General features: G+C 40.7%; 1 protein-coding gene across 1 annotated transcript; it reads right to left on the reverse strand.

Annotated features, from left to right (window-relative positions):
- Positions 1-984: 984 nt before the first annotated feature.
- On the reverse strand, positions 985-3,434 carry LOC136959595 (aquaporin-1-like). The gene is made up of 4 exons (XM_067253981.1): positions 3,000-3,434; positions 2,214-2,375; positions 1,903-1,983; positions 985-1,593 (listed from the first exon to the last, which is right to left on the reverse strand). The coding sequence occupies exons 1-4, from the start codon at positions 3,360-3,362 to the stop codon at positions 1,411-1,413; spliced, it is 789 nt and encodes a 262-aa protein (XP_067110082.1). The 5' UTR covers positions 3,363-3,434; the 3' UTR covers positions 985-1,410.
- Positions 3,435-11,451: the final 8,017 nt, after the last annotated feature.

Consider the following 11,451-nt stretch of genomic DNA (forward strand, 5'->3'; position numbering starts at 1 on the left):
CGATGTTATTCAGTTTCAAACCAACTTCTGTACGGTACACGGTGCTTCCTATAGGGCGGCATGAAGAGAGGGGTGGCAATTTCCAAAGTGCACCCATTTAAGTTAACCCTCCCGCTGTCCTGGAGTTTCAAACACACTACCAGCAGAGGGCGCCAACCGCGGGGGTGGGGGAACGGGGGGTGGGGGAATGGGGGGGGGGGGGGGGGGGGCAGTGTTTGTAAACCTTGCCTTGGGCACCAAATGTGCTAGGACCGGCACTGACAGTACACATACATTTAATGGTCCCATTCAGAATAGGCAGTTTAAAGAATCATATAATTATATTGACTATTAGGTGGCAATCTCTTCAATCTTTGCAGTTCATTCTATTCACACTGTTGAATGAATGTTAATTACATTACAAAAGCATGCTTTTTTACCAGCCAAAGTTGAATGCATTTTATTTTTAAGCTCCCAATTGCTGTTGACAATTACTGGTAACTACAGTAATGTGATATAGCACATTGTATATATGTATATATTTGAAACTCTTTCTGTTGTTGAGTCCTCTTTTACAGTATTTTACAGGCCTCACACTGAAGTCAGACTCGTCGATAAGTAAGACTTAGGGAGAAGTTTGAATCATGAAAAGAAAACCTCTCCTTCCCTACTGTGTCCAACAACACAGGTCAGAAAGGTTAGGCTAATTTTAGACAGAAGAGGACAGCAGAGGTCAGAAGAAGAAACCAGTCAAACATCTGCCTTCCAAAGTCCTGTGATTGGTTACTGCAGGTTAAGTACAGCCAAACCTTTAGTTACCAGCTTTATAACAGCTACAGAAAGCATTATGTTTGCAACATTTGTTGTTAAAACAACCCATGCATGTTTCAAAATTATTAAAATATAATACAACATTATCAATAATAGTGAATGAAATATGTGAAGTGAGAAGTGTTTGGAGTTAGATTTCTGAAAATGATTAAAGAACTAAAAATTAGAGGCAAGTGTTAACAACTGGTGTTTTATTTACTTACAAAAGTGAAAGACAATTCAGGAGTGCACACACAATACATGAAAAATAAAAAGTCATACAGAAACAAATGTATAGAAATATGTTTACAAAAACTCTACATAGAATACTGATAAGGGAATTCGTTTTATACATATTCTGTCTCTCTTAGGACTCTCAAAAACTGAAGTGCATGTTCAAATGAATAGTTTGGGAACAAATAGTTTGTAGTAAACAAATGTGTTGTTTTAACTAATGACCCTTCCCTATGACAAAATGGCCCTTCCCTATGACAACATTATTTATCAGCAATATGAAATAATACAACATTCTTTCATATTAAAGGGCATTTTAAACTCTTTATACGAGCATATATAAGTATCTCAAAGTACTATACACTATATGACGCTGGTTTAATGACTCTACTTTGTTGGGGACATCTCTACGGCGGTTGTGTCATCAGCTCCATTGACATCGTAGTCCCCCACAGGGCCACTGACCAGGATCTTTATACGCTCAGGGAAGTCATCAAATTTTGGGTACAACAGGAAGTCGTAGATGAGAGCGGCAGCCACACCTCCACACATTGGCCCCACCCAGTACACCTGCAACAGGCCAGTACCTCAGGTCAGTACACCACGGTTACACTGGACTACAGGGACTAACATGATGAGCTCACCTACATGATAACATGTACTCTCACAACATCGTTTACTACATTTAGTCATTTAGCAGACGCTCTTATCCAGAGCGACTTACTAATAGCTCAACAATAGAGATACTGTTGCTCATTAACTTCTATTCTTCATATTCAACAGACTTGGAGATAGAAGAAGATATTGAGCTGTCTGGCTGTGGATTTAATGTCCCACACACTAAGCCGAGGAATGTGTCAATACAGCATAATGACTTACCCAGTGGTTTGTGAAATCATTCATGATCAGTGCGGGGCCGAAGGAGCGAGCAGGGTTGATGCCGCAGCCTGTGTAGCTGATCTGTAAATATAAACAATCACAACAAAATGAAGAGATAGGATCTCTAACTTCTAAAAAGTCTACCAATTATTATGTTTTACTTGTGTGATTAAAATGCAATGTTATTAGATGAGCAACAACTCTGAAACATGTTTTTTGTCTCTCTCAGGTGTTGCTCCTGTGAATATTATGTCTTAAAAATAAGATGCATGGTCTAGACAGATACCGTGGCTGACTCTTAAGTAACTTACAGCTGCCAAGTGTCCCAAACAGACTGAGAGGCCAATGGCCAGGGGAGCAGACCCTGTGACATCACGTCGTCTTTTATCAGTGACTGCAATGACACATAGGACCAGCTGGAAGGTGGCCAGGAGCTCAATGCCCACGCCTTGTCCTGGAGTGACACCATTGAGCTGCAAGACAGAGGAGAAAAAGCCAAAAATAAACAGCTAGTCCAAGCTCCAAACAGTTTGTCAAGCTCATTTGTCATTTGATCAATTTTGCAGTCTGTTGAAAAATTTGTTTTACAATGGCAGGAAACCCCCGAAATACATTGACAAACTCAACATTTACATTTTAGGATTTGAAAGACTACAGCAATATATGCAATTGTAATAGCATTGCATTACATAATTGTAATAGAAGTGTGATGACATGTTAAGAGAGCCAGTTCATTATACTCAGTCTACTTTACACAGTTTTGTTGTACCATTGAGCAATTCAACAGCAGGTGCATGCGTATCATCACACTGTTTTCTTTATCAATCTTTTGCAGCTGGTGCAGCATAACGTAATCATTTGCTATTTCAGTAAGTCTAAATGTATTGAACAAGTTTACATTCACATTTACAGTGTCTTTGCACACATAAAAAACACATGCAACCTGTTGTAGCTGAAACTACATGGCTATGACAAAGTTGACAAACTTCTTTTAATTTGCACTCAACATTTTCTGGACAGATCAGCCTCTTATTTGACTCAAGACTACACACCTCCTCCACACATTTGGAATAAATTCATTTCAAAGTGGTACTTACTGCGTTTACTCCCAGTGCGTTTGTGTTGTCTGGACGCGTTCCAAACACAATGCCACTAGCCAGGGCAGACCCCAGCATCTGGGCCACGATGTACATGACTGCCTTGAAGACACTGATCTGACAGCTGGCAAGCATGCCCAGGGTAACAGCAGGGTTCAGGTGGGCTCCACTGATGTGTCCCAGACTCTGGGCCAGGGTGGCGATTGCCAATCCAAAGGCCAGAGAAACCTTGACCTCCTGGTCTGGTTTAGTGTTATTGGGGTTCCCGATGGCTGTGGAGATGCTGAGGTATATGAAGAGGGTCATCCCGACGAGCTCTGCCAGCACGGCCCTCCAGAATGCCTTGCTCTTGAATTCTCTCATGGTGGCTTTGCAGGCTGGTTTGGCTGGGCTGGGGGCCTGTGGTGGTCCAGTGTAATGTGTGTACTCACAAACAACAGCAACAGGCATTTATAAGGCTGGGACTGATAATAGAAGGAGGCGGGTTTTAAAGAAAAAAGTGAAAAGGGAAGGGCATGCTGAATTAATGAGAAATCCAAAAGGATTTTTCTTCCCTCTCCCTCCCTCTGCTTCGTCTCTCCCTCTCTACAACCCCCTACCCCCCCCCCCCCACACACACACACACACCTCCACCACCAGGCCCCCCCACCCCCACCCCACACACACACCAGACGCCCCTCTCCCCTGTCCTGCTCTTGTTTCCTTTTTCCTTTCCTCCCTCTACACTTTTACCTCTCTCTGCTCTTTTGGACTTCTGTCAGTGGCCATGAAGACTGGTAACATTAAACTTTGTCTTGTGATGATGTGTTTCCATCCTATCTACAAAGGGAGAAGCTCTTTTACCTTGTTTAGCACTCTTGAAGTTGATGGAAGGTCAGCCGATTGATTTGCCGCATTTTGGGACACTTAATACATTTCGTAATATGTCATAAACCTTACTTAGAGCCCCACCCCATGCTCAGATAGAAAAACATCTCCATGAGTTTGTCTCTGAGTCAGACCTCTCACTCAAAGACCATTGAGCATATTCTAAAATTCCCATGTGAGACAGATAAAAGACAACAATGACTACACATAAGATTATTTCTGGAGGCCAAATACCATCTAAGAATTGCTTTATCTTTGCTACTTGTTCTGAACAGGGCGAGCATAGACCCAAAATCTCCTTTCCTCTGGCACACAAATGGAAAGGGTACTATGAATATTTTCTCCACAGAGGTCATCATTCGATCGTCTTCAGTCTGGTTAAATGCCCGTCTTTTGCTAGTCTTGGTTAGATGGACAGCATGAATGGAGGGAAAAGAACGTGGAGGGTGGAAAAGAACTGAAACGACTTGTGGTTAATGTTAACAGGGTATGGAGTAATACTACAGGGTCAAACCTCTCAGATATTACCTGCTTACGCTTACTGCACCGGACAGACGGTTATTGTGATGAATGGCCGGAACTCTGACATCTGGAACCACAAACAGAACAAGTCTGCAAGAAGCAGTCAGGTATTGAATATATAATTACACTGTGCATTTGCACTTGTATGAGCACATGCTGTTTATCTGAATATTGAATGAGCTGATTCAGTCATAAAACATGCTAGGTTTAAAGCTGCTTGGGCCACTACAATTAAAGAATCAGATAAGAATAGTCTCGTAAACTCAATCAAATACCAGTTCTAAAGGAAACAATAATATCACAATACATTTCAAAATATCCCTTTAACTTGGAGTAAGTGTTATGTTAAGTTATAACTTAATAATGAATCATTAACTGTACCCCGTTGGCAAGCTCATAGTCACAAAGATTTCCTTAAGATAAACAAGTGTGACTTTGGTAACAGTACCCATTAAAGGTAGAGTTCAAATAAATTGATGGATGAAGGAAGGAAGAAAGTATGGTTTGTTCTCATTTACCGTCTTGCAAAGATATGCATCCTTTGTGAAATCATCTTTCACAATGATTCACAGCTAAGAAAACAACTGGAAAAAGAACTCCCTGAAAATACTTTGTGCAATCAAAGGTATGCTTTCGTAAATGCATTGATTTTGACATTGAATAAGTGTGATGACATATTATATGACAGTATCCTATGACAGGAAACGTCTCATGCAATAAGCGGTGTTCCGTGAACCTGCATATTAGTAGTAAAAGTTAATAAGTACACAGCAAAACATGTTTTAAGACAGGTTGAACATGGATGGTCTTTGAAAATGGGCTTAAAACCAAGAGCTAGAACTGACTAATGGCTTTTCCTGATATTGCATGTCAAAAAGTTGCATCTCCAAAATGGGTTAACTTAAGGCCATTATAACACCAGACAGTCTTCAACAACAACCTTTATGAGAGTATATCCATCTAGTCAAATAATGTAGGATTCTGTGCTAAGCTTTGTTTACGGCTAAAGATTAGGATTTCAAATCTCTGCTTCCCTGCCTCCATAAAGTATTGCCTCCTCCCCCCACCACCATCTCCAGCAGTGGACCATCTCACTAAGTGCTCAGTGTGCTGGGGGAGGATTGACCAGGTACTATCAAGGACCAGTCACTACTTTGGTTGGATCCATCCACTTGTTGGACACTAATGGTAGTGTATGCTTTTGGGCTATCTGGATTCTCAGAATCCAGCTAGCCCAGCTAGGAAGCATGTTTTGTCCAAACACTGAAGTGTTTTAGGTCCAGAGATGTTTTTGGTAGAGATGTCATGCAGTAACATTGTAAAACGGCAGAGACATTTTAAAAAGGAATGACATTTTGATTTGCAGGGGGTCAAACTATGAGCAGAGGTATGTTCAGAATGTTTGAATACAGACATTTATCACTCCAAATGTTTGGGAGTGAGCCATGTGTCTGAAAAAAGACATTTAGCAGATTCTAACAAATTGTCTCAGCAGGTTGTTAGGCTATAAAGTCTAGGTCACTAGAGAATCATAAGGTAGAGCTATGTGATGCATAAATGTATGTATACACTGTTCTAAAAACAACAAAGACAGTTGCACACTGTATGAGAGGCTGTTGGATGGACCAATGCAGATCTAGAGCAGTTAGTTGAGTAAACATACTGGAGGGTTCAGGGTTGCCGAACAGACAACGCAAAAATTATGTGACCCGTGAAACCATTCGTGACAGTGGGGAACTCATTTTACTAATTGCTCAAATCTATCTAATTGGTTCATACAATTTGGTCGTGGAGGCAAATGTACTCAAAGAGAAATTCCAGTGACACCTTCATAGTTTGCATCAAAACAAAGAACTGGGTGAATCCAAAAACTGGAGGACTGTAGGCCTTCATGGCTAAATGTGCCACGGGTAAAACTCTACAATCACTATCATCTATGTGTCATTCCTAAATCGTTTGTGGCGGTTCACTAATTATTAACAAATAGTTTGTAAGCAATTAGTAGTATTTGAGTATTAGTAAGTGCGCAATTCCGCAAATGAACAAAATTATCCCTATGGTTAATAGAAGGTTTAGATTGATGTAAACAGGTTACAACCCAGATACTGTATCTATGTTGTGATAGAAGGGACTGAAAGTAGATATCTACCGTAGGTAGGTATTGTAGTAGACCAATCTCAGTTAGGACACCACCTTCAAAATTGTTGTAAATCCAACTTGATCAGCCTCATGAATTGTTTATGTATCCTTACTTGTCATTTAGTCTTCCTATTTCTATTTAATCAGACACCTTTGTTCATAGATTATTATCTGCAAATGATTTACAAATGGTATGTTAAGGATAGATATTATAAACTGTTGCCATTGAGTCAAATGAACCGATTTAGGTTGTTTTAGAGGGGTTTCTGAAGCGCATTCTTCACAGTGACTTCGCACTGACAAGGTCAGGAATTTATCTACCAGCGTGTGAAAGTGAACTGAGACAAAAGACCTGAATGAATGGCATGGATCTTGATCAGAAAGGCTGAAACTAAAATGGTGGCTCACCGGATGGCTCTGAACCCCGGGGGCTCCTCTGAGTGTGACAGTCAGGAAGTGTCAGGGAGTGTATGGAGCTTTCAGATAGCCAGAGAGATCACCTCACTGAAATGGCCAGAGAGCAGTCTCCCTCAAAGGCCTCCATTCAACTCTTGGCGACAGTAGCATTAGGTTCCAAATCACAAACATGAGGCTGGTTCTTAATGAGCAGTTCAGCTAAGTGCTCCACAGAGTTGACCCAGACAGCCCTGTCCGTTATGTAATAGTTTATAAAGCAGGTCGGGACCACAATGGAAGCTCACTTTAAAGGGTTGGTCTTTACACACTTTCATTTGAAAACTAAACCAACAAAATACATTCTATAAGTGGATTTGAAGTGATGCTTATTTAGTACTGAGAACTTTCTGTAACCCTCAAAAAGTGAAATGATCTATCACACTTTTGAATGGCAGAAATCTGTTTGCTAACATTTTATCTCCATAGGGATTTGTGTCACTTTCCACAACAGGAAGTTAATGTCTTTTTAATGATCCTTTTTTTATCGGGCTCCTACAATGGCCTCCACAAACATCTTTAATCAGTAAGCATTACGGTCCAAAGTTCAAGAGAGAGAACAGCTTCCCTCATATACAAAAACAATTTCCAAATTTCAATTACTTATAATACAAGACACTGATCACAAGGCAGGTGTCACACATATTTGTCATGCAAAATCATGTCTACTTCACCCTAACAGTTACATAGAAAATATTATACGATAAATCTTTTTCATCATATTTTCATCGGAAAGTGGATGGCATGGAGATTTACTGACGTCAAGATTTTATATTATTTTAATGAACCCTGATGATTTGGTGCAGTACCACAAACTGGGGTCATTTTTGAACACACTTACATGAGCTTGCAGACTAGGTTACATGTATACTTTTAAGCATGTATGGATCACTAAATGAGCAAAGCAAGTTCAGGCATGGCACTCGGGCAGCGTGCACCATATCACCCATCACCGTGTTCTCAGCCCATAGGCTTAGCTTGATAGGCGGCACTATAAAGTCGCACACATGCACGCACACGCGTCCTCGATTACCCTTGTGTTCTGCGCTGCTGCCACCCACCACCATCCCCTTCTCCCCCATGTGGTCTGTCTGTTCTCCCCGCGGGGGATTTAACTTGTTGCTCCCTGCCTCATGTCATGCATGCTGCAGTGAAGGCAGGGAGCGCTTCCCCATGTACATCCATTCCGCCAATGTTAAACCATTTGTCATGTGGATGAATAAATGGTGAAATCAATCACGTGAGTGTCTTGACTGAACTGGATATAAGACTGGATCACAAACACATTTGAGGCCTCTTATCATGTGTTGGACCTCCTATTTATCAAATGTGACTCAAGGTTCTTTGCCTTTTTATTACAAGTGTGAGGACCCCATGCAAATGTATCCACTTTTAGAGAGCGTGCACAAAAGATTTTTGAAAGGTTTCTTGTCGGGTGTCCTTGATGCCATGACAACTGCTCTAATAATATAGACTTCTCCCATTTTGTGAGATCCTATCATGTTTTATTACCCAGGAAGCTTAGCCGAGTCATCACACAGGGAGAGGTTATGCAGCAGTCATTTCAACCACACTTCTGTTTCTTTCTTTCTATGTTACCCAATGATTTACTGTATATTAAGGTAACTGTGAATTGCAAAACATGTAGATGTCTCCCGGAATGGCGCAGAATGGAACACCAATGTAGATACACTAACACTAAACGACCATCACCCAGAAGCTCTAGTTGTCTTTATGCTATAATTATACTGTACACTATAGATTCATCTGTTTCACTAAATGGTTAACAGTTGACTTTATGTTGCCTTTTTGAGGTGTTTATCAACTGCCCTTTCCTAGAGATAACCTTGCTTCATAGTAATTTTATTGTCTTTGACCCCATGGCAGTTGTACATTGGAATCACATAATGTTCCTGAGGTATAAAACTCTGTGAAGTGATGACTGATAAAGGATAGGAAAGATAGCCAATATCATTGTTGGTTACTTCAATGTTTTCTGGTGTTCAACTGTTATATCCTCCCTCTCCTAGCTTATTCAACCCCAGTTATGATTCAATTTCGAGTTATTATCTTGCATTATGGCAAGACAAAAACTATTGCTTAATTCCATTTGAAATGTATATTCATGGCCATCTGCTTATTAGTCCTCCTGCAAAACACATACCCCCCCACTCAATCCCTAATAATTAATAAAGAATATTCCTGCAAATATTAGCAATAGACGCATTGTCTTCTTGGTTCACTTTCAATGTAATGTTGTTCTGTATCAGATGTTCCTTTCCTGCAACATAGTGAGGAGCACATCAAATGTCCAATTAAGAAAAAGATTCCTGTAAATTTTGGGAAGCTCCCCATCCCACGTGGATACTTTTCAAGCAGTTGATCTAGTTAGAGAAATAATAGCCTGAATAGGGAAACAAACGTTTTGGACGAATAATCCAGGCACACCACATGTAGAAACATTTGCAGTTCTGTCATCTGTTGTAAGTATGAGATGAGTCATACTTGTGTGATATTAGTCACCGCATGAATGCAACCCTTCAAACCAATATCTGACCCCTGGTTGCTGAGAAAAGTGATGAAGTTAGGAAACACCTTGAAGGACATCAACGTCATATACAAGTGTTGATCATCTTGTGGTATCACTTCCTAATTCCTTTGTGTCCGAATGCTGACGGTTTATTCCTGGGTAAAAGGGGGATGGGGTTGTGAGGAAGGGTTAGGTTGTACTTTTCTTAATGTTTGTTTGCTGTTGTTTGTGTCTGTTTTGTGTTTTTGTGTTCTTACACTGCCTTTTCCCATCATGTCAGGGGTTAGAGGGTGAGGGGAGTGGGTTGGTGGGAGGGAAGCAAGGGTAATGGTCGTTAGGGGGGGGTGGGGGGAGCAAAGAAACTGTTATATCACGTTACCATGTTTGTCGTGTCAACTTTGTGATTGTGATGGTGCTTCCCCTTTCCTTATACAAATAGTAAATAAGTTAACAATTCCTGAAGTGTTGTTTATCTCTGCAGAAGATGGGGGTCAGTTAAGGAACATATTTTTGTCATCCTCCACTCAGTTGGAAGAAAGTTATTTATCATATTAATGATGAATCAACATCCATGCCCTGAACACTTGTGAAAGTCAGACATCTATTTTACTGAATGTAAATGTATTCATGTTCCGAAACTTAATCTAGATAGAGGACGACAAACTATTTTGGTGCGTTTGTGTATCTTGGTGAAAGGTGTGTGAAAATGTGTGTGCGGTCGTGTGTATTGACATGTGAAAGTGTGTGTGGTCCCTTTAATATCTGGTCTCATAATACAACATGACCACACCGGTGAACCTCTGCAGTGGCACTAAGGGTGCCAGCAACAACAGCAATAACAATAAACCTATTTCCTTATAGTACAGTAGGCTAATCATAAGAACATGAAGTCTAGACAATTGTGCACATCCTTTTTCTTTAATTGCTTTAATCAGGGAGAACTGGTGTTGGCCTTGGTCTCCATGTGTATGTGCTTACTGCAAGGTTTGATTTCCTGGGAGTAATAGGAACAATGGGTGGAAATACAAGTAATGACACCCGTAGTTAAGACAAGGTACAGTATACACAAAGAATGTCTGGAATTAAGCTCAGAGGCACACCCACAGTTGAGGGTCTATCATGTATAATGAATACTGTTCCCAGGATAAAAATAACCTTTTACATTGTGCATATTGTCTGTCTGTTGAAGCTGTAGCTGTAAATGAGCTAGGAGGAAGAAGAGTTATTTCTTCCCATTCACTTGTTCACAGTGTCACGTAATAGTTACAATTATAGAACAATTTAACTGCTTCTTATGTGCAAAGACTATAGACATTTATAAAACCAGTTCATAGTTCCATGTTGAGATTTCTTTTATTTGGCATCAAGAGTAAAGTGCAACCACCTTGTTAATATCATCACCATGATTATGGCCAAATGACTAAATTGAATTGTCGTATCTTAAAGGGAAGAAGGATGTCCTTGTAATCTCTTGCCTCTCAGTGACTTCTTCAGTGACCTTTCAACAAGCCAGGCACACTACATAATTAGTTAATGAAATGTATGTGACTTCTGGGGGTTCTGTTTACAACGGAGCAGGAGATGCAGGTGAATCACGTGACGCAAAGTTGTGGTTGCTGTCATGCTTTGTCTAATACTTTTCCCTGTTTTTATCAGGGGTTGGGCGTGGCATCATTGGTGCCAATTTACTCTGGGTGCCTTCTTCCCCAAAGTTGGTGTGACCAAGTGCCAGGGCTCTCAATTCTAGGAAATAGTATGCAGACATACAGGGTTTGACGTACTACGCATGGCTAAAACAGATCAGATAGTTTTAGGGATTTCATGGAGGGTGGCAAGGGATGGGCACTTTGCCAGTGGCCACAATAGGACAAGGCAGAGCCCAGGATTGAGGAATCTTATCAGCAATCTACGGAAACTGAACTCTCAGAAAAGCAAAGGATG

Source organism: Osmerus mordax, chromosome 16 (assembly GCF_038355195.1).
Source record: "Osmerus mordax isolate fOsmMor3 chromosome 16, fOsmMor3.pri, whole genome shotgun sequence".
Taxonomy (NCBI): Eukaryota; Metazoa; Chordata; class Actinopteri; order Osmeriformes; family Osmeridae; genus Osmerus; species Osmerus mordax.

Coding starts and splice junctions, on each gene's coding strand:
- LOC136959595 (XM_067253981.1), bottom strand. CDS start 3,362: ATGAGAGAATTCAAGAGCAAGGCATTCTGGAGGGCCGTGCTGGCAGAG. Junction 1,984..2,213: donor GTTTGGGACACTTGGCAGCT/GTAAGTTACTTA, acceptor TTATATTTACAG/ATCAGCTACACAGGCTGCGG. Junction 1,594..1,902: donor ATGATTTCACAAACCACTGG/GTAAGTCATTAT, acceptor GGCCTGTTGCAG/GTGTACTGGGTGGGGCCAAT.